Here is a 19,418-nt window from a genome sequence, read left to right on the forward strand (position 1 = left end):
GGCCATGCACTTTGTTTCTTGTTTTGTTTTCGTGCCTGCTTGCATGGTGCTGTAAGCAAAAATGTTTCTCCTGCATTCGACAGGTGCTCTACCGCGAAGGGCGTGACTTTTAAATTTTGATATACGTTGTCCATGCTCGCACTGCTCGCAACTGCTAGCATATCAGAAATGAAATCTAACCTTGACCTACCCAATTTAACTGTCCGGAGGAAACTGGCGCGACTGCATTTTTTTCATAAGATATTTTTTCACAATCCATCAATGAAGCGAGACCTCATTTCACAACCGTCATACCACTCATCGCGCATTGATCACCAGCATAAGGTTGCCATTCCGTTTTGCCGCACCAAATTCTTTTCAGCAGCCTTCTTACCGAAAACAGCCGCCGATTGGAACCACCTTCCCTCTTCCGTTGTAGCAATAACAGACCCTTTGTTATTCAAGACTGCAATTTCTCAGCAATGCCTGTAACTATACGCAGTTTCCATTATCTATCTTTGTCTTGTATGTGCTTGAATTCTTATACATTTTTAGTTGACTTATGTTGCCTTCCTTATTTGCGCATCTGACACTTGTTTCTTTATTTTGTCTTTTTTTTCTTGTGTGTTATAAATGTTGTACCCACCCCCTCTGTAATGCCCTACGGGCCCTGAGGGTATTCTAATAAATAAATAAATAAACTGTTTAACATGGTTGCCTATGTTTTGACTTTTATTACATCATTGTTTTGTGATAGAACGGCTTGATTTAACGCTGTTTCGGTCATCAACGGCCTTGCACTGGCTATCACACCAAAATAAAATTAACAGATAAATTTTTTTTTTTCTGAGGACCAAGACCGGGGGCGAGTTCATTATGTGCCCCCAGGTGGTCGAAATTTCTGGAGCCCTCCACTACAGCGTCTCTCATAATCATATGGTGGTTTTGGGACGTTAAACCCCACATATCAATCAAATCAATCATCAATCGAGTTCATTATACGAGTGGGTTCATTACGCGAGTAAATACGGTACTTGTGTCACAGCTTATAGATACAAATTATGTCCACTTCATGACATTGTTAATATGGAGAGGTCGAATTGTGCAATCTGTGAATTGTTAACTTGATTATATTTTATTTGTTGTGAGAATGAAATGGTAGCACAATTATTACTCTGATTATTGAAAAATGTTATTTTGTCGTTACAGGTTGAATTGCGTGACCAAGTCGTGAATAATCTGGAGAAGAAGTTGTCTGCTGCTAGACAACAAACTGATAACTTAAAGAAGCAGCAAACAAGTGTCGAGTGCGAACTGGAATCAGTCAGGAGTTTGTTACGAAAAGAGAAGGCTGAAAGTCAGCAATACTTACTGAAGGTAATCGCTTTAGCCAGCAGCTTTAAAAAAATGACAACTCACCAAAACATGTGATTAGGTCCTAGTGGAAATGAAAAGATCGTGAACTTTAGTGACAGATTCAAGCATCTTTTTTGCAATCTGAGTAAGATTTATAGTTTTTGAAAGTCATAAAAGAAACCTTATGTCACGCAGTCTATTGGAAGAGCCTTGTAGCTGCATTATGAATTTGTTCAATTTGCTGAATATTGTCCATTGCTTTTATGTACACCTTAATTAGTGGTCAAAATTAAACTATATTATTATGCATTCCCACTCTAAGCCTGTACTGCTTACAAGGTTAAGAGAATTGACAGAGAGAAGCAGTGCTGCCACAAACAGCAAATAGTGCAACTTGTCAAGCCGCAGTGCATGTGCTGCAGACTATAGCACATGGACACCAAGTTCTGTCATGCTTACCTCCCCCTGTTTACATCATGTTGTGTTTATACAACTTCACAGTTGCTGCTGATAGATCAATTCAGATTATAAATGATTCGCAACATTTGGCATGTTACCATTCCATGATAAGTAAGCTTGTGCGTATATTCGAGCAGTTCAAATATTTGAACCACCCGAATATTCATATGACTATTACAGTATTTGAATTTGCTTTGAAAATAAAGTTAATTTTAATTATTCTAAATTTCAAAGTATTTGAAATGAATGAATGGACATATATGCAACTGCATGTAAGGGTGGTTTCACTGTAGTGTAGGGGTGTTGTACAGTGGATACACCTAATCATGAAAAATCCACACTGCTGCGAACCCTGACCTAAATGTTAAATGAACAAATTACCCTCACATCAATTCATAATTTTTTGAAAAGCTTGTTGTACCAGCTTACCCCGCCGTGGTGGTCTAGTGGCTAAGGTACTTGCCTGCTGACCTGCAGGTCATAGGATCGAATCCCGGCTGTGGCGGCTGCATTTTCGATGGTGGCGAAAATGCTGCAGGCCCGTGTGCTCAGATTTGGGTGCACGTTAAAGAACCCCAGGTCATTGAAATTTCCGGTACCCTCCACTATGGCGTCTCTCATAATCATATGAAGGTTTTGGGACGTTAACACTATAAGTCAATCAAATCAATCATGTTATACCAGCTTAATGCTCTAATTATAGTAAATTTTAAAACCTAACATATTTTGCAGGTTATCAATTACATTATACGGAAAGTCAAATTCTGCTACTATTTAAGGGCATGGGGTAGGCCTTATAAGTCCCATGCATTCATTTTGAGGTACCGTTTTCTCAGCGACTACAAGAAATATTTGAACAATGATGCATCATTTTTTTCATATTTATTGGTCTATTAACTAAAGCAAGTTTGGTAAAATATCCTTCATATTAAAATTTTCCAAATTTTTTACCACTAGGACCTAAATTTTGAGCTAATTGGCATCTATCAAAATTTGTAACATGAAAACTTTTAAGTGCATAATTTCAATTCTACTTCAGTAGCTGCATGCATTTATGTGGAGTTTAAGAAAAAATAATAAATTGGTTATCTTGGAATACATGAAACATAATGGTACCTAAGGAATAAAAAAATGTGGTTTTGAGATAACCAAGCTTAAAGTTAGAAAATCGCTATAAAGTAGCTAAATGGCTCATTTAGTAGCTACAAACTTGGTAATCCCTGCCAAAGTCATTTTTAGGGGCGAAGCTCCTTAAGGCGTGGGCTGTGCGTCCCCTGTATGTAGCCACCTCTCGTTTAGTTCTTGCAGTGTCCACAAGATGGCGGTACCGTCTCCTGTATGTAGCCACCTCTCGTTTAGTTCTTTAAGTGTTCACTAGATGGTGGTACCGTCTCTTGTATGTAGCCACTTCTCGTTTAGTTTTTGCAGTGTTCACTAGATGGCGGTACTTGTATTTGATGATGAAAAGATGCAAGATGTTATAAACTAGACGGCGGTACTTGTAACTGATGATAAAAGACGTGAGATGTTATAAAATAGGAATGATGTCGCATATGGCACGTGTCATTGGTGGAAGGCAATCGTTCGATTTAGTGCGGCGACGTACGCTTAGGGGGGAGCATTGTAATAAAATCGAGTGGGCAAAATGTACGGAAGATTCATGGTTTACTAGGTTTTCCTCCGGAGCTTCGCCCACTCATCATCATTCACTTCGTGGATATTGCGGCACTTTTTTTTCACTTTGGAGCCTCTCGTAATGCTTGCCATGATTCTTTTGGAACCTGTCATGCAGTTCTATTCACAATGCATCGTTGAGTGCAGTCAACATTTTCCATTGAATTAGCTGTAGTTTAGCCAGGCTTCAGTCCTAACTATTTCAGAAACTAGGCTCATGTGATACTAGCCATCAATAAATGTTAGAATAATATCTAGTGTCGTAATCATTAAAACTTTAACCTAAACAGACAACAAAGAGTCTTCGATACAGTTCCCATTAACTGAACACTTGCCCCAGACAGTTCGCACATACTATTCGGTATGATTGCATCACAAATCAGAGTCATAATCATCAGTGTTGTGAAGTTTCCGCTCTGGAATTGGAATGAATCCGGAATGGAATGACGACAAAGCTTGTAGGAATGGAATGGGAATGGAATTTACAGCATTTTTCACGGAATGGAATTACGTCTTTTTCCAAAAGTAGAGCACATATTTATCGACGTGCTGTTTTTCCAAACTTCAAACATTAGTCAGACCTTCAAATTGAGCAATACAGCAGTAATTTAAAAAGGCATGCCTGATTACAAGCGTGGTACATTTATAAGCAATACACCTACTATAATTGTGTCACTATATAGATTGTGTTTCGCAAAATTTTTTCTCTATTCTTCGCTTAACCGCGGCTTTATGCCTTTGTATCCATTTTGCGGAACTATACGGTGGCGTCATACCCCCTGCCTTTTATTTCTTTTGATTTTCTTGCCCATCTGTGGCGCCTGGGCTGCCTGCTGTCTCCCCATCCTTCACTTTGTTTTTGCCTCTGCCACCGTCGGCGACTCGGACGCATTCGAAAAAATGCTTCTCCAAGTTGGGATACGCATCAACGCCGGTGCGATGCTTGTGCTTACTGCAAGCTTTCGATACCAGCTTGCGTGAAGACTCGCCACATATTACCCCCCCCCCTCCCCCCCCCCCCTTTTTTGAAATATAGTCCCCCCTGCCTACACACATGTGGGTGCCTTTGCCTGAAACTCTTATCGCAAAGGTCTATAGGTCAGCGCAGTGCACAATCATACACGATGAACTGTGTGTGATGAACTGTTGTACAAGATAAACCACACAGAGAATACATTTTTCAAAGCATTGGTTCCGGTAGCCAGCCAAAGCAGGCAATCTCACGTAACCAAGGCGGCACCTTCTCTAATCCCTACGCGACGATTCGCTAAGTAGTCATTTTAGCATTAATTCATTTAAGCTTAAACAATATAAAAATGTTATGAGTTTAAACATGCATTCTTAGAAAAAAATCTAAAAGTCACAAAAAGCACTAACCTCCTAGTAAATGAAGGTAGTAAAATGCTGATTAGTAAAACTTGCTAGTTAGCAAACTAATGTGTGAATAGGGCTGGCTTGAATAATTATTACATTAGAGAATTTATAGTTAATGGTCATTTATACGTGCATATACGTTGTCACATCAAGATAATTCAATTACGGAAATATATATAGGATAATATGCAAAGTGCAATTTTCTATGCAAATTAATCAGTGGTCACTAATCACTTCATGCTATTGCCACGTTCCATTTCACAAGTTTTTGTTATCGTTCCGAAACACCACACGATTCTCGGCGCACACCGCGCCTGCAGATTTCGAGAAGGTTCCGGACTGTAGTAGATCAATTCGATAAGATCACGCCCACTGTGCGAACGGTACAGAGTGTTCTGGAACCTACGCCACCGCCAGCGATAACGCTAGAACATTCGACGGCAAGGGTATGAATGCCGACTCGCTTCGCCGCTTGTCAGTTGTTGATCGAAGGCCGACGCTGCGTTCGCCGCTATCAGTCCGAGACTGCTATCTGTGCAAGACTGCTGCTGTAATTAGACTTTCCCTTTACCGGGCACAGGTTCGCCCAAATAAACAGTTAAATCCCAACACGAAGTTTTCTGTCTTTGGCCACGTCACGACCCCGTGACATCTGGTGGAGGTGCTGCTTCGTTCATGTACCGGACGCCCTCGTCAAGCCGTGAACCCAGCCCCCTTCGCGGAGAAGACACCGACGCCAACCAAGAGCAGCGAACGAGCCGCCGACAGCAAGGTCTCCCACCGGAGTACGGCCTGCTACAAGACAAGGCGCGGAAGACCAAGACCATGACCTCGACTGCAGCGACAATGACAACCGGAGCGTCCCAGCCGGCGATCGTCATTCATCAACCCAGGGAACCACCAACGTTCCATGGCTCATCGTTTGAAGACCCGGAAGCCTGGCTAGAAACATACGACCGTGTGGCCGCCCTCAACCACTGGGACAACGAAGAAAAGCTCCGTCGTGTGTACTTCTACCTGGAAGACACCGCAAGGACCTGGCTAGAGAATCGGGAGTCCACGCTCCGAACGTGGGATGTCTTCTGCGGCGCATTTCTTCAAACGTTCGCAAGCGTCGCTCGCAAAGAGAGGGCCGCTGCTCTACTCGAGACCCGGGTTCAGCTACCAAATGAAAAGGTTGGAATTTTCACAGAGGAGATGACCCGCCTATTCCGTCACGCTGACCCAGACATACCTGAGGAAAAGAAAGTTCGTTTCCTCATGCGAGGGGTCAAACAGGAGCTCTTCGCGGGACTAATGAGGAATCCACCGAACACCGTCCAAGAATTTGTATCAGAGGCGACCACCACGCCTTGTGTTGGCTAGCCACCTTGAAGGACCCTTCAGGTCGCCTCGCACGATGGAGCCTGAGACTTCAAGAATATGACATTACTGTCATTTACAAGTCCGGCAAAAAACACTCCGACGCTGACTGTCTCTCTCGTGCGCCTGTCGACCAACCGCTACCCGACGACTCGGATGACGACTACTTCTTGGGAACGATAACTACCGACGACTTCGCTGAACGACAGCGGGCCGACCCGGAACTTGAAGCCCTAATAGAATACCTCGAAGGCAGGACCGCCGAAGTCCCGAAGATATTCAAGCGCGCACTTGCGTCGTTCTTTCTACGGAACGGTCTTCTACAAAAGAAAAACTTTTCACCGCTTCGAGCTAAGTACCTCCTTGTGATGCCTTCAGCTCTGCGACCAGAACTCCTGCAGGCCCTGCACGACGATCCGACGGCAGGGCACCTCGGTGTTTCTCGCACACTCGCGAGGATACAAGAAAGGTACTACTGGCCACGTCTTACCACCGACGTCACTCGTTATGTGAGGACATGCCGGGACTGTCAGCGACGCAAGACACCGCCGACAAGGCCAGCGGGACTTCTGCAGCCAATTGATCCACCTTGCCGACCTTTCCAGCAGATTGGTATGGACCTACTGGGGCCGTTCCCGACGTCGGCTTTCGGAAACAAGTGGATCGTGGTAGCTACCGACTACCTCACCCGCTACGCCGAGACAAAAGCCCTGCCAAAAGGCAGTGCATCCGAGGTAGCTAAGTTCTTTGTCGAAAATATCGTCCTACGTCACGGCGCCCCGGAGGTCCTTATCACCGACAGAGGAACGGCATTCACTGCCGACTTAACTCAAGCGATCTTGGCATACAGCCAAACAAACCACCGCCGGACGACAGCGTACCACCCACAGACCAACGGCCTCACCGAGCGGCTTAACAAGACGATCGCCGACATGCTGTCAATGTACGTCGATGTCGAACACAAGACGTGGGACACCATTCTTCCGTATGTGACCTTCGCATACAACACGGCGGTGCAGGAGACGACGCAGATATCTCCATACAAACTGGTCTACGGAAGGAGCCCGGCAACGACGCTCGATGCCATGTTACCCAACGTCACCGACGAAGAAAACCTCGATGTGAGCGAGTACCTTCAACGCGCCGAAGAAGCCCGACAACTTGCGCGTCTTCGTATCAAGAATCAACAGACGACCGACAGCCACCGTTACAACCTTCGACGACGCTTCGTGGAATACCAGCCCGGTGAACGTGTTTGGGTGTGGACGCCGATACGCCGACGTGGACTAAGTGAAAAGCTTCTGCGACGGTACTTCGGACCGTACAGGGTGGTTCGACGTCTCGGCCCACTTGATTACGAGGTTGTCCCTGACAGCATCACGAACTCTCAACGACGCCGATCGCGACCTGAAGTCGTGCATGTCGTGCGCCTCAAGCCGTTTCATGCACGTTAACAAACTGAAACAGTGTTTTTTGTATTATTGTTGTATTGTAATTTATTCATTGTACTTTCTTGCATTATTATTGTACCTTCATCTTTAGTTAAAGCATTGGGACGATGCCTTTTTTTCAGAGGGGGGCAATGCCACGTTCCATTTCACAAGTTTTTGTTATCGTTCCGAAACACCACACGATTCTCGGCGCAAACCGCGCCTGCAGGTTTCGAGAAGGTTCCGGACTGTAGTAGATCAATTCGCTAAGATCACGCCCACTGTGCGAACGGTACAGAGTGTTCTGGAACCTACGCCACCGCCAGCGATAACGCTAGAACATTCGACGGCAAGGGTATAAATGCCGACGCGCTTCGCCGCTTGTCAGTTGTTGATCGAAGGCCGACGCTGCGTTCGCCGCTATCAGTCCGAGACTGCTATCTGTGCAAGACTGCTGCTGTTTTTAGACTTTCCCTTTACCGGGCACAGGTTCGCCCAAATAAACAGTTAAATCCCAACACGAAGTTTTCTGTCTTTGGCCATGTCACGACCCCGTGACACTGTTATCATGGCAAGTACACATCACAGCAAGATACATAGAGGCATAAACGAACCACAGTCGAGGACATACACACAAACGCGCACATAAAATATCAAGACTGAGCCGGTATTGTATACTAGCAGTAGTTTGAAGGCTATTTATGCGCCTACTTTGGAATAGCACATTGCTTATTGGTTAGCAGCCATAAAATTTATAAAAATAACGGACGTTTTGTACACATCATCTGCCCGTCTATATGTGTGTGTCATCACTTAGCATGAACTTTTTATCCCAAAGTAACCGACAAAATTGGGATTGCTCTAAATTTTTCTTAAGAGTGTCACGATTACTGCAAGATATACGGTGGTGTTTACGAGAGATGTGGCAACGTATGTGGCTTAGTAGTTATCTAGTTAAAAAATACCTAGAAACATTTCCGGTTAGTAACAGGAAAAGTTTCAAGCTCGACTAGCTGCTGGCTACAGTAAATAGATGCTGCGAATGTAGTAAAACGTGCTTGAAGGAAGGAAGGAAAGTAACTTTATTTTGGTCTGCCGGCCACCTCAAGGGCCTGCTGGACAGCCGAAATACGCTCGAAACAAATAAATGCATGCGTTTCGAACACGTTGTATTGCAGACCTTTTTTGAGAATTAGTGAAAACACTCGTGCAGAATATATAGTATAAAAAAGCTGGATACGATTTTTCTCAAGATGGTATACAATTTCTTTGTTGACACCTCTGCTTTAATTATAATACTTGAGAAGCTAAATTATAGTTGCATAATTAGGCAAAGTAGGAACCTTAGTTTGACTGGCTGAAAATCACGATGAACTTACTGTGTGGCACCCACTTATTTCTAAGCTTTGTTACAAGTTTTGTTGGGTAACTTCCATACTATTTATACATTACATCTAGCAGATTTTCGACCACCAAAAAACAGTGGTGAGCTAGTCAAAGAAATATTTGCTTTAGAATTACTCAAGATGTTTCCCCGTTAGCCTTAAATGCCTGAAGTTCAACAATTTTTACATACACAGGTGTTGCTGCTTTAAGATTCTGCCCCTCCAACCCACCCCTTTTTTTTAATAGAATACTAGGTCTTCAGGTATGTTGTGTTTCTGGTTGTGTACACACAGCAGAGACTGTGAGTGCTGCAAATGTGGATGCTCGCATAGGTAATTAGGGCAGAAATATCAATTAGTTTATTATACATAACAAACTAGAGTATAGTGCATCATCATATTCATATATTTGGTATCCTTGAACTCAACATGAGTTGTAGAAGGGGTCTCTGTGACAGAGTCTTAGGTATTTATATCCGCGAAAAAAAAAATATCATAGGTTTATACATTTAAAAATTCTTAAACATTATATAAAGCATAGACAAGAAATCACGGATAAGAGGCGTTAGCTTTTCCAATTGGTTGAGGCACCCATAGGTTACACAGTGCTGCACACCATGGCTGAGGCATAGTTGATATTTTGTAATGTGGTGAAGCATACAAGAACAGAAACCATGGCAACAAATACTAGTAGAAAATTATGGCTGGGAAATTGACTAAAGCGAGGTTTTCTTGGATGTACAGTTGCGCATGCAAGTACATCCAAGCCCAGTATAAAAAATTTTGAATGAGAAGCATTTCTTAGTGAGCCAAAAGCACTTCTGCTATTTCTATCAGCCGCCCACATGTTCACCCGAATATAATAATGTTGGCATAGGACATAAGTGTTTTATGAAAATGCTCATATGTTTTGACATAAATGTGACATGCCAGCCTCTGATGTGAAACCTTTTCCCTAGTCACGTATGGCACATACCCGCATACCACAAGCTATGGTATGCGGTTATGCACCAAATGTGATTCACAGTCTATATTCAGAATTGACAAGTATGGCTACCTTGTGCTAATTATTTAGGCCAGTGACAGCAGAAAAAAAACTGCTTGGCTACTTCATTGATCCCTGGATTTAAACCAAATTATCAAAACAGCCAACACTTTGTTTTTTCTGCCACTAGCCTAAAGAAGTAGCCTAAATAGCCCAAAATAGCCAAACTTCATATTTTTCTGGATTGATATAGACCTTATCAACGCAGGAAATTTTGTAAGGCACTTTGTGTGGGGTAAAAAAGAGAAGCACATCATTTGTAACAGTTGGCGATCTTAATTTAGCGGACAAATTCTCACAGAGGTTCCACTCTGACCTCTGCTAGGAACCATGTGGCACAGGTAGTAGATGAATTTATTATATAAATGATCGTTGATCATCAGTTCATTGTCAGTTATAGTGGTGGTGCTTGTCTAATGTCTGCTGTGGTTGTAGCGTTGGCTGTCTCTTTAATGATGACATAATACACATTACATATGTACTCCTACAAATGTGCGAGCTAGATACAATGTTGCATTGCATGTCGTTCCCTTTCGAATATTGTAACTTTGATAAAAGTGATGTCTGTGCTGAACCAAGAATGCAGACATTTCGGACCGTAAGCTACCTTTTACACGCCAGTGTAGTCAATGTACCTTGTAAGTCCACAATATACATAATACTACTGAACTTGTGCAAAGACCTCGATCCACCTTTGCTTGGCTCAAACACAAAATATATGCCATACACAGCCACGTGCCGACTGCTTCAAATGATATTGATGCCTACAATGTTTATGGTCTGCCAGAATATTTTTTTCCATTTTATTGATTAGCCACTGCATCACAAATCATTTGTGGTGGCATAGCTGAAATGCTGCTGATGTCAACACTGAAATACTGCATGGATTTCAGGGGTGCTGGCTTAAATTGGTTGCGCTGCCTAATGCACCTCCCCCCCCCCCCCCTTCTTTTTTTTTTTGTGTGTGCAAGTGGCATGTGATGAAAGTGGCCACATTTTGCCTTTTTTCATTCTTTAGTAGCCTTCTTCACAAGCAAACAAAACAAAACTGGTCGCTTTTTTTTATTTGTCCAAAAAAATGAGAGAGGGCAGTGTAAATGTTAATTTATTACATGAGAATCTAGGCCACAAGTTCACAGAAAAGTTACTGCTGTAGTAAGGATTTCAATAAACAATGTTTTTAAATTCACTATTTATGATTGTATTTGTGCAGTTGGAGAAGATGGCTATCACAGTGAAGCATCTGCAGGATGCTCTTGTAGAGTGCAAGAAGACTGTTGGAGCAGCTTCAGCAGCAGTGGAGCCGAAAGTCCACGATGTGTGACTTTTGTTTTCCAGCTATTGTGATAAGTGAAAGAGAACAGCCACAGTAGGGTTCTTTTTGAAGTCAAGAGTGCTTTTCGGTTGTGATTTCATGTTCATTCCCTTTCCTTTTTCTCATCTACAGCTTGCATTTTGATGGGGATCACTACAATGTGTGCAACACTAACATGGGTTGTGTCACTTGTCAAGTGATAATTGAAAAGGTCATATCATATACATTCCGAGCTTTTTGTTCATGCCATTCCCTTTCCTTTTTCTCATCCACAGTTTGCATTTTGATGGGGATCATGACAATGTGTGCAATGCTAACATGGGTGGTGTCACTTGCCATGTGATAAATGAAAAGGTCATTTTATAAACATTTTGAGCTTTCTGAGTGCAGTGTAAAAAATTCCGTGGCATATTATTTTTAGGCTAATAAACATTCTTACAATCTTGTGTGTGTTCATTGCGGAACATATTCTCTGCATGTACACTGCCAGCGAACTGAAAAAGAAAAAAGAAGGTGCTGCATTACTAATTTTCAAGACTGTCTAGGTTACTGCGTGCCAATCATTTTTACATTCTCAGACTGTGGAAGTGGCAAAAGGACTGGTATGGATTGTGTGCTTGTTCTGGTGCCTAATACTTGTATGGTACTAAGAATTCATGGTGCAAATGCATGTGTTCCCCTCTTTGCAGAGGGTAGTTAAATGACTTTTTTCAGAAATCACACCCACACAATATTTTTTTATAGTTTAGCATAGTGAACAGACGGAAACAAGTTCATTAAGTTAACATTGTCAAGAATTTCTTGTATCTTTAATAAAAAGGTTATTTTAGAATAAGGCATTTCACACCTTTTTACAAGTTTTATCTACCTCTGTCAGCAAGCCTTTGCTGTTACGAAATGGTAGTTCTGTTTGCAAGAGCGAATACATCAGAGTTGGACCACACATGCCTTAACTATAAGGTGTAGCCTAATATTTTCCCTCAAGTTGCGCCCTTGAGGTCCACTATAATATCTTCCTAAAACGTCGAATGCCCAGCTGAGTAAAGCAGTTGTCTTGCTTTGATATTCCATATACTAAAAACAATCTCATAAGCTTCTTAGAGATTGTGACTCGCAGCTATAGTATTTAAACTTGAGCGCCACTGTCAATCAAGCAGATGACCATGTTGTGCAGGAGCAAACCACCTTTTCTCCAACTAAGGCAGTTGAACTGTGTTGTACTTCACACACGTTGTATGCATTGAAACGGTGTTCAGTGTGAAGGCTCATTTTTATACCTTTTAAATTGACCATGGCTCCACAAAACTGCCACTTCCAAGTTACCCGTTCTTAACATACTTTTTGAAAGTGTAAAACTAATGAAAAGATAATATCCATCGTAGTATGCAACTCCAGATCAACTTCCGCTACCTGAATTTTGTTAAATTTACGCATACAAACACGGGCGCTCTTGCATTTCAACCCTTTCAAAACTGAACCCGCGCCCTCATGCATACCAACATAACTTCCACCTGCAAGCGTGCCACGAACCCTCAAACAGCCGAAGTTGGCATAGGCTTATCAACCGGGGGAGGGGCAAAAAGGGCGCAAGCCCCCCCCCCCCCCCCCCCCCCCCCTACTTTTGACATTGGTCACTGTCGGCAGCACGCTGGGGCAAACATCACGTAAGACAAAACTTTCCTTCACTGTAATCACTCAATTATATTGTTATGAGAAAAAGAAACTATTGAGGCAAAGGTACAATGTAGTGATATTTTCTAACATTTCATCAGTGAAGATTTTTCTTGAAGGCTCTTTGCGATGCTTTCTGCCCTGTGCAGTAGCACTAAAGAGCAGGCTAGGGCTGAACAGGGGCCCTATATATTACATCACTTGTTGATGTTTTTATTCTGCTGCGACTGGCCGATGCTGTTATAGATGGGAACGAACAAGCTTTTTACGGAGCAGTCAAAGCATTTGCTGCTTCAGGAAAATCATTTTCTTTCATCAAAAAGGATTACCATCCCCGCTGACCTGTTGAAGCTGCTGTGAGCACATCATTGCAAATAATCTTTCTAAATATATTAGTTTTGCCGTTCTGGAAACGCCAAGAAAGGTTTCCGCTTTAATCTCCAACAAATCTGATCAGCCTTGCTTATGGCTACTTGGAGCGATGGGGGCAGCTTGGAAAGCGACGACTGATAAAGCAGTGGACTCTAGCTCAGAGGAAAGCTAAAGTAAGTAGATAGAAATGCTCAAATGCTTTTGGTCCCTCAAGGAGTGCTTCACATTTAAAACCTGAATTCTTAGTAAGCAGTTTCTAGTCATTAAAAAAATTTCATTCTATGATAAAATATTTACTGTACCACCATCAACATAATTGCATTCATGTGGAAAGTTGTCAGTTAATGCATAAAAATGGTTGTGTAATAATATTTCGTGCATTATGCATGACAAAAATATACCTGCCCAGGTGAAAATTTCCTGCTGGTTTTCTGTTGGGAGTTGTTGGTTTTTGATGGAACCAGCAGTTAATCTGCTGGTTTCTTGCTGGTTGTACTGGTTCCAGCAGGGTGCCTACTGGTTTTCTGCTGGTTCCAGCAAAGTGCCTACTGGTTCTTACTGGTTTGCTGATGGTCCCAGCAAGCTACCTGCTGGTTGTACTGGTTCCAGCAGTGTGCCTACTGGTTTTCTGCTGGTTCCAGTGGGGTGCCTACTGGTTCTTTACTGGGACCAGTACCCTGTCTGCTGGCTCTACTGGTACCAGCAGGATGCTTGCTGGTTTTCTGTACTGGTTCAAGCAGGCTACTGGTTTCACCCTGGGATGCTGCTGGGACCATTAGGCAATACCGGACGGTTCTCAGCTGCTTGAACTGATTATAGTGGTGGTCCACTTCGTGGTTTCCTGAGAACTCTAACTAGCCGAAACATTCAATCATGAGGCTTGTATCTTCTGATTATAACTAAGACTTTACTGTACTTGAAAGTGGTGTGCCAATACATTGAGCAATTAAGATGTAGTATAGAGAAATATGACGTAGAGACTGTTTATACAGGTTTCAAAAAACAAAAGTCAAGGGAATTCAAGGCAGTGTCTTGGGTTTTCGAAGGACTAAAGAAGATATCCAAAGAATATTTTTGTGGGTGCTCTGCATTTCAACATTCTGACTAGTTCTAATAAGTTTATATTATAATGAACATAGTGCTTGTGATAGTGAAGCCTTTATTCCACAAGAAGTAGTTCACTACACACAAAAAATGTTCAGATTAGCTGCGGAGACTTTTTAAGCATAAACTAGGCTTTGCTTCGTTGGAGTATACTAACTTAACATGCTGCTCACATGATGGGGAAACCAATTTTGTGGCATAAATGCACGAGACATAGTGAAGCAGAGAGATAAGTCGAGAAAGAGACAATGTACGACAAGGTTGACGTACAGGTGGGGAAATGAACAATAAAAAATGTCGTGAAGAAAACAGTGCAACACCAGAAGGGAGCCAGCACCTAAGCCACAGTAGGTGTCTATCGCTTCATTAACAGTGTTTCATATTTTTAATGCCCTGAAGAACAAAGCATATTGGTGCTGAAATGAAGTTTGGTGAATCTACACTGCTGCCTAAGCACAAAGAAGCAGCTCATAGACAAATTCCTAGACTTTTAGGCTTCGAATATGTTCTTTTTTATTTCAATGGTTTTATTGTTATTTAATTTGGAAACATACATGTACAAAGGATACAGAGAAAAAAGGGAGGAATTTTGAAGAGTTGCATGCACCCTGAACACACAAGGTGTGTTCAAATATAAAGGGGTGCTCAAACGTTCCCAGGCTGCTACGCTTGTAATCTTATGACAGCACTGCCTGGGAACATTTGACCAACCCAGTGCACATTAAACCTTGTACTGTACAACAGCGCACACTTTCTCTTCTTTTTTTTATAATACAAAATGTTTACACCCAGAGACAGGGCTAAAGCTGGGCTTAAACAATGAGAATTGTCAATACTCACAATCATGAAGTTTATTAGTAATTCAAGAGGCACTCGACAGTATACAGCATGAATTTGCACAAATTGGCAATAGCTAAATCAATTGAAAATGGCATTTCTCACTTCCTCTAAAAACAACTGTTTCACTGCACAATCCACAAACATCTACACCTGCAGTTCACTGACATGTGGAGGTTCTTTTTAACAGCCCATTCATTTAACAGCTTGACATGCAATGACAATGCGGTGTACACATCTGAGGTTTCTACTCATATCATTGTAATTTAGAAGGTGGCTTGAGCAGTGAATTATTAATAAAGCCACAACACACAAGGAACAAAAAAAACTAATTTTACAGATGTGAAGTGTTTCTGACAAAAAGTACAAAAAGTAGGTATAAGAAGGTATTGGTGCGATTTTTATATGATGAGACCTTTTTATAGAATGATGAAACTAATTCAATGTTGCTCTTAAGCGTCCCTTTAACAACCACCAGAGAGCATTTTCAAAGAAATTCTCTGAAAAAAACACTTTCTATTGACCTCTACATAGTTGCAAGGGACAACACTGGCAGACAGCTCCACTAGCTGTTGGGAATTCGCATCCTCTGATTTCATTATGTGCTCAGTGCCAAATGCACGACGTGACAAGAATTTGTTTGACAGTGCAAAAATCCTTACATTTCCTGACGAATCCCTAATAGAAACAATGTGCTTCAACTTCAAGCACGTTCCCAAATATATTTGCAATACAGTGCTGTCACTTTTGTTCGGCCTTGAGTACTGCTCACTGTGAAACCGAACACCCGGTGATACAATCACTCGGTCATGTTCCATGACACGGCCCCTAACGATGTTGCCAACATGGTCCTGCACAAGGTGAAGCAGCTGGTCAGACACAGCTCGGGGTTTGCTGAGCAGTAAACCACCTTTACTATTTGATGGGCCAGCTTTTGTCAAAAACTTCAGAGTGCAAGGGCTAGCTGAAGCCTTTAGATACCTGAAGTTGCTGGCCATCATTAAGCGCTCTACAATCTGCAGTGGGGCACCTTTTGCTGATGTGACCAGCTGCTTAATTTGGCCAATGTTAGACTCAAAAGCAAAACATGAATGTGCCCAAAGAGGTCCTTGGTTCAGAACACTCTGAGCCATGTGCAACAATTGATGTACATTGAAAGTCATGTTTTTTTCTCCATAGAGAAACTGCATGTCGACAACAAACTTTACCAAGCAGTCTGTGCTTACAGAAATGTCACTGAGGGACACTGTGTCCTGCAGAAGAAGGGCAATACCTTTCACAAGCAATGCAAAATGTTTAAGATACTGCCGTGGAAGTAGGCCTTCCAGACAAGGCAATGAAAAATACAGTAGCCATTGCTGCCACTCCGAGGCTTTCCAATACTTTCTCAGAGAAACTGAGCGGGGAAGTCGTGGCATACAGCTATGCGGCTTTATAGAGCACAAACGTTGATCTAATACTGCCACAGTTTGTGGTGCCCCAATGTAATATTCCTCGCCTACATTAGAGAGCCAGTCCTCCGTCATCTGCCGTGCCACACCTAGAAGCACACAATGCATATAATCTGGAGTAAAGCCCCAGATTATATTAAAGTGCTGAAGATTAATCAAAGGCGTGATGCCTTTTGCTCCCTGTACTGGTCTTCCAGCTTCAGCAGCCTTGGCCATGATTTCCTTTGTGCCTTCTGCTGTCCTGTCAGGTGAAACAGTGTCCACAGGATACTTGACAGTTCCTGTTTGGCAATAGTAAGAAAAAAAAACAGAGAACCTCACAAATTTAGAAGTTTGTAAAATCTCGCACAGCTAAGCTTGATTGTAAATGGCACACTTGTTTTCAGTGATATTTCTGAGAATTTACTTCTAGAACACATTTAGAAAAACATACTATGTGCCAGAATTTGGAAACATAGAATCGCTACGACATAAAGCACATTTTTGCCTCTGAGATGAGAAATGGCAACCCCAGATACATTAAACAAGGTGAATGTTTACATAAAAATTGCTAAAAAAGAGAGAAACTCTGATCAACATATCTAGTCAGAAATCTGACTCCATGTTATGCAGTAATGCGACATCTTTACTAACCATTCACAGCTGCCCCTGGATGCAAGCACCATCCACAGCCATAATACCCATTAAACTGGGTTAGGTGCTGCATGGCTGCCCGTGCTGGTGCATCAGCGCTGCAGCTGAAGCAGTACACCTGCATGAGCAAGGACAAAAAAGGAAGCTGTTAGCCCTAACTACCCTCTGCAATGAAGTACAACAAAAAGGAAATGGATAGAGGGCTTGTTTTCTTTGCCAGACACAAGTCAATTATTGCAGTAGACATTGAGGACAAGGAAAAGATCGGGTGATGTTATTAACAGTTTTCAATTGATAACAATCCATTCAGAAGAAGCACTTTTCATGCTTTTGCATAAAGGGACATGATCTCCGTAAGTTGTAACAGTTACAGTAAACACAATGCAGTAAATACCACTTTGACACTTAGATAATTGACAGTATTTAGAGATAAAGTCGCACTAGAAAAGAATACACACAAAGATGAACTAGTGTGCCATCCTCCATGGTGTCATTATGCCCAAGTGGCCTGGATTTCATCATGACTGGAAGAAATTAGCTGGCACAACAATGTAGCCTCGTCTATGCATTGTAGCTCAGTGCAGCATTTACAACTAGAATGTCTTGAAGTCGTGTTGTTCAAGCAGCTTTAATAATTAAAAAAAAATTACCTTGGAATGCACAGTTTCGTTGCCTGCCTTCCATGTGATCCCACTGGTCGACAAACCGTCCATTTGTTCAACAAATGCGTTCAGTAGGAGAGTCATGTCGGGATGTTTCTGGCCATACCACAGAGCAGACACAAGCACATTTTTCTGCCTCATGTACACTGGGAGTTCATTCACCATCACTTGAACGGGCCACACAGAAAACTTCGATGACTTGAACACGGCGCTTCCATCACTGTTAACAGTGAGAGTGATATCATTTTTTGATGTCAATTCGCGCCTAAGTGCCCTGTATAAGGTGCCATCTATTATGTCTGTCATTTCATCTTTGTCGACAGACATACTCTCGTTTATTGAATTCAGTCTTTCGTGGAGTGCAGTGCTCGCATCATTCTCGGCAAGTAACGAAGACAGCAACTTTGCGATGGGCAGGGTTATGAAAAAGTGGCCATCGCGTAGCATCTGCGGCCCACTGTTACGTTGCCCGCATACGGTGCACGTTACCCGCACTGCATTCCGCGCTGCAAGGTCGCCACTTGTTACGGCAAGGAGCGTCATACAGTTTTCACAGTAGAAGTGTAACCGGGCGGCTTTTATTTCTGCCCCGACACTCTTCTTGAAAAGATATTTAGTAACTGGTATATCATGTCGTTCAAGTATGTGCATTATCAACTTTTGGAGTGCTTCGACTCCCTTCCAAGGGATGCCAAATTCGAGGACAAAATTGACAGTCAGTGCCAGCAAATCGTCACTAGAGAAGCTCCCTAAATCTCCCTGTGGCTCGTCTGTCATTTCTGCGCCAACGGAAGGCTGCGGCTCGTCACTTGGGGCCGCTTCATGTGCCGATTCAGAGTCACAGTCGCCTTCAACATCAGTCTGCGGAGGTTGCGTCAGTACGCGAAGTGCTGTCGGAGCAGTCGACCCGCCAGCGACATTTGTGTCCTGCTGCAGTCCACGACGTGATTGTTGCACGCTCGAGGCTGATCTTTCGAGATATGTTTTCGTTGAATACGGGATGGCGGAGGCGCTGCCTGGGTTTAGGTATTCCTTTCTACGAGGCATACTCCCTCAGTGCGGATCCACGCAAATATCGCACTGCAAACTCACCGAAAACCTTCTAAGTAATGAAGCCACACGTTGTGTTCACGCGCACAATCACGACAGTTCGCTCATAGTTCGCTCGGACTCGCACATTCTCCATGATCTCACACAATCAAACGACTTGGATTGGCTTGTACGGCGTTGAATTAGTTGGATTGCAACCCGGATTTCAAAAACACATATCTATTTAATTATATCTTAGTAAGTTTATACATTGTTTATA

At 42.6% G+C, this 19,418-nt stretch overlaps 2 protein-coding genes across 12 annotated transcripts in view; one reads left to right on the forward strand and one right to left on the reverse strand.

The window, feature by feature from the left end:
• LOC119176364 (uncharacterized) overlaps positions 1–11,825 on the forward strand; it is a 101,174-nt gene extending 89,349 nt beyond the window's left edge. For 10 of the 11 annotated variants that reach the window (XM_075877492.1, XM_037427611.2, XM_075877493.1 and 7 more), the window contains 2 exons: positions 1,189–1,356; positions 11,278–11,825. In XM_075877492.1, coding sequence (XP_075733607.1) covers positions 1,189–1,356; positions 11,278–11,388 — 279 coding nt within the window. In that variant the 3' untranslated portion in view covers positions 11,389–11,825. The remainder of the gene's footprint in view (positions 1–1,188; positions 1,357–11,277) is intronic. The other variant, XM_075877497.1, reaches the window with a different exon arrangement.
• A 2,739-nt stretch (positions 11,826–14,564) lies between these two features.
• LOC142775713 (uncharacterized) lies at positions 14,565–19,156 on the reverse strand. The gene is made up of 3 exons (XM_075877502.1): positions 18,098–19,156; positions 17,448–17,565; positions 14,565–17,095 (listed from the first exon to the last, which is right to left on the reverse strand). The coding sequence occupies exons 1-3, from the start codon at positions 19,154–19,156 to the stop codon at positions 15,828–15,830; spliced, it is 2,445 nt and encodes an 814-aa protein (XP_075733617.1). The 3' UTR covers positions 14,565–15,827.
• Positions 19,157–19,418: the final 262 nt, after the last annotated feature.

Source organism: Rhipicephalus microplus, chromosome X (genome assembly GCF_043290135.1).
Source record: "Rhipicephalus microplus isolate Deutch F79 chromosome X, USDA_Rmic, whole genome shotgun sequence".
Taxonomy (NCBI): domain Eukaryota; kingdom Metazoa; phylum Arthropoda; class Arachnida; order Ixodida; family Ixodidae; genus Rhipicephalus; species Rhipicephalus microplus.

Bases quoted from the DNA above. Each gene is read 5' to 3' on its own strand.
- LOC142775713 (XM_075877502.1), bottom strand. From the start codon at position 19,156: ATGCCTCGTAGAAAGGAATACCTAAACCCAGGCAGCGCCTCCGCCATC. The intron at 17,566-18,097 runs GTAATTTTTTTT...TTGCTCATGCAG, and splicing joins ACGAAACTGTGCATTCCAAG to GTGTACTGCTTCAGCTGCAG. The intron at 17,096-17,447 runs GTTAGTAAAGAT...ATTGCCAAACAG, and splicing joins TCCAGGGGCAGCTGTGAATG to GAACTGTCAAGTATCCTGTG.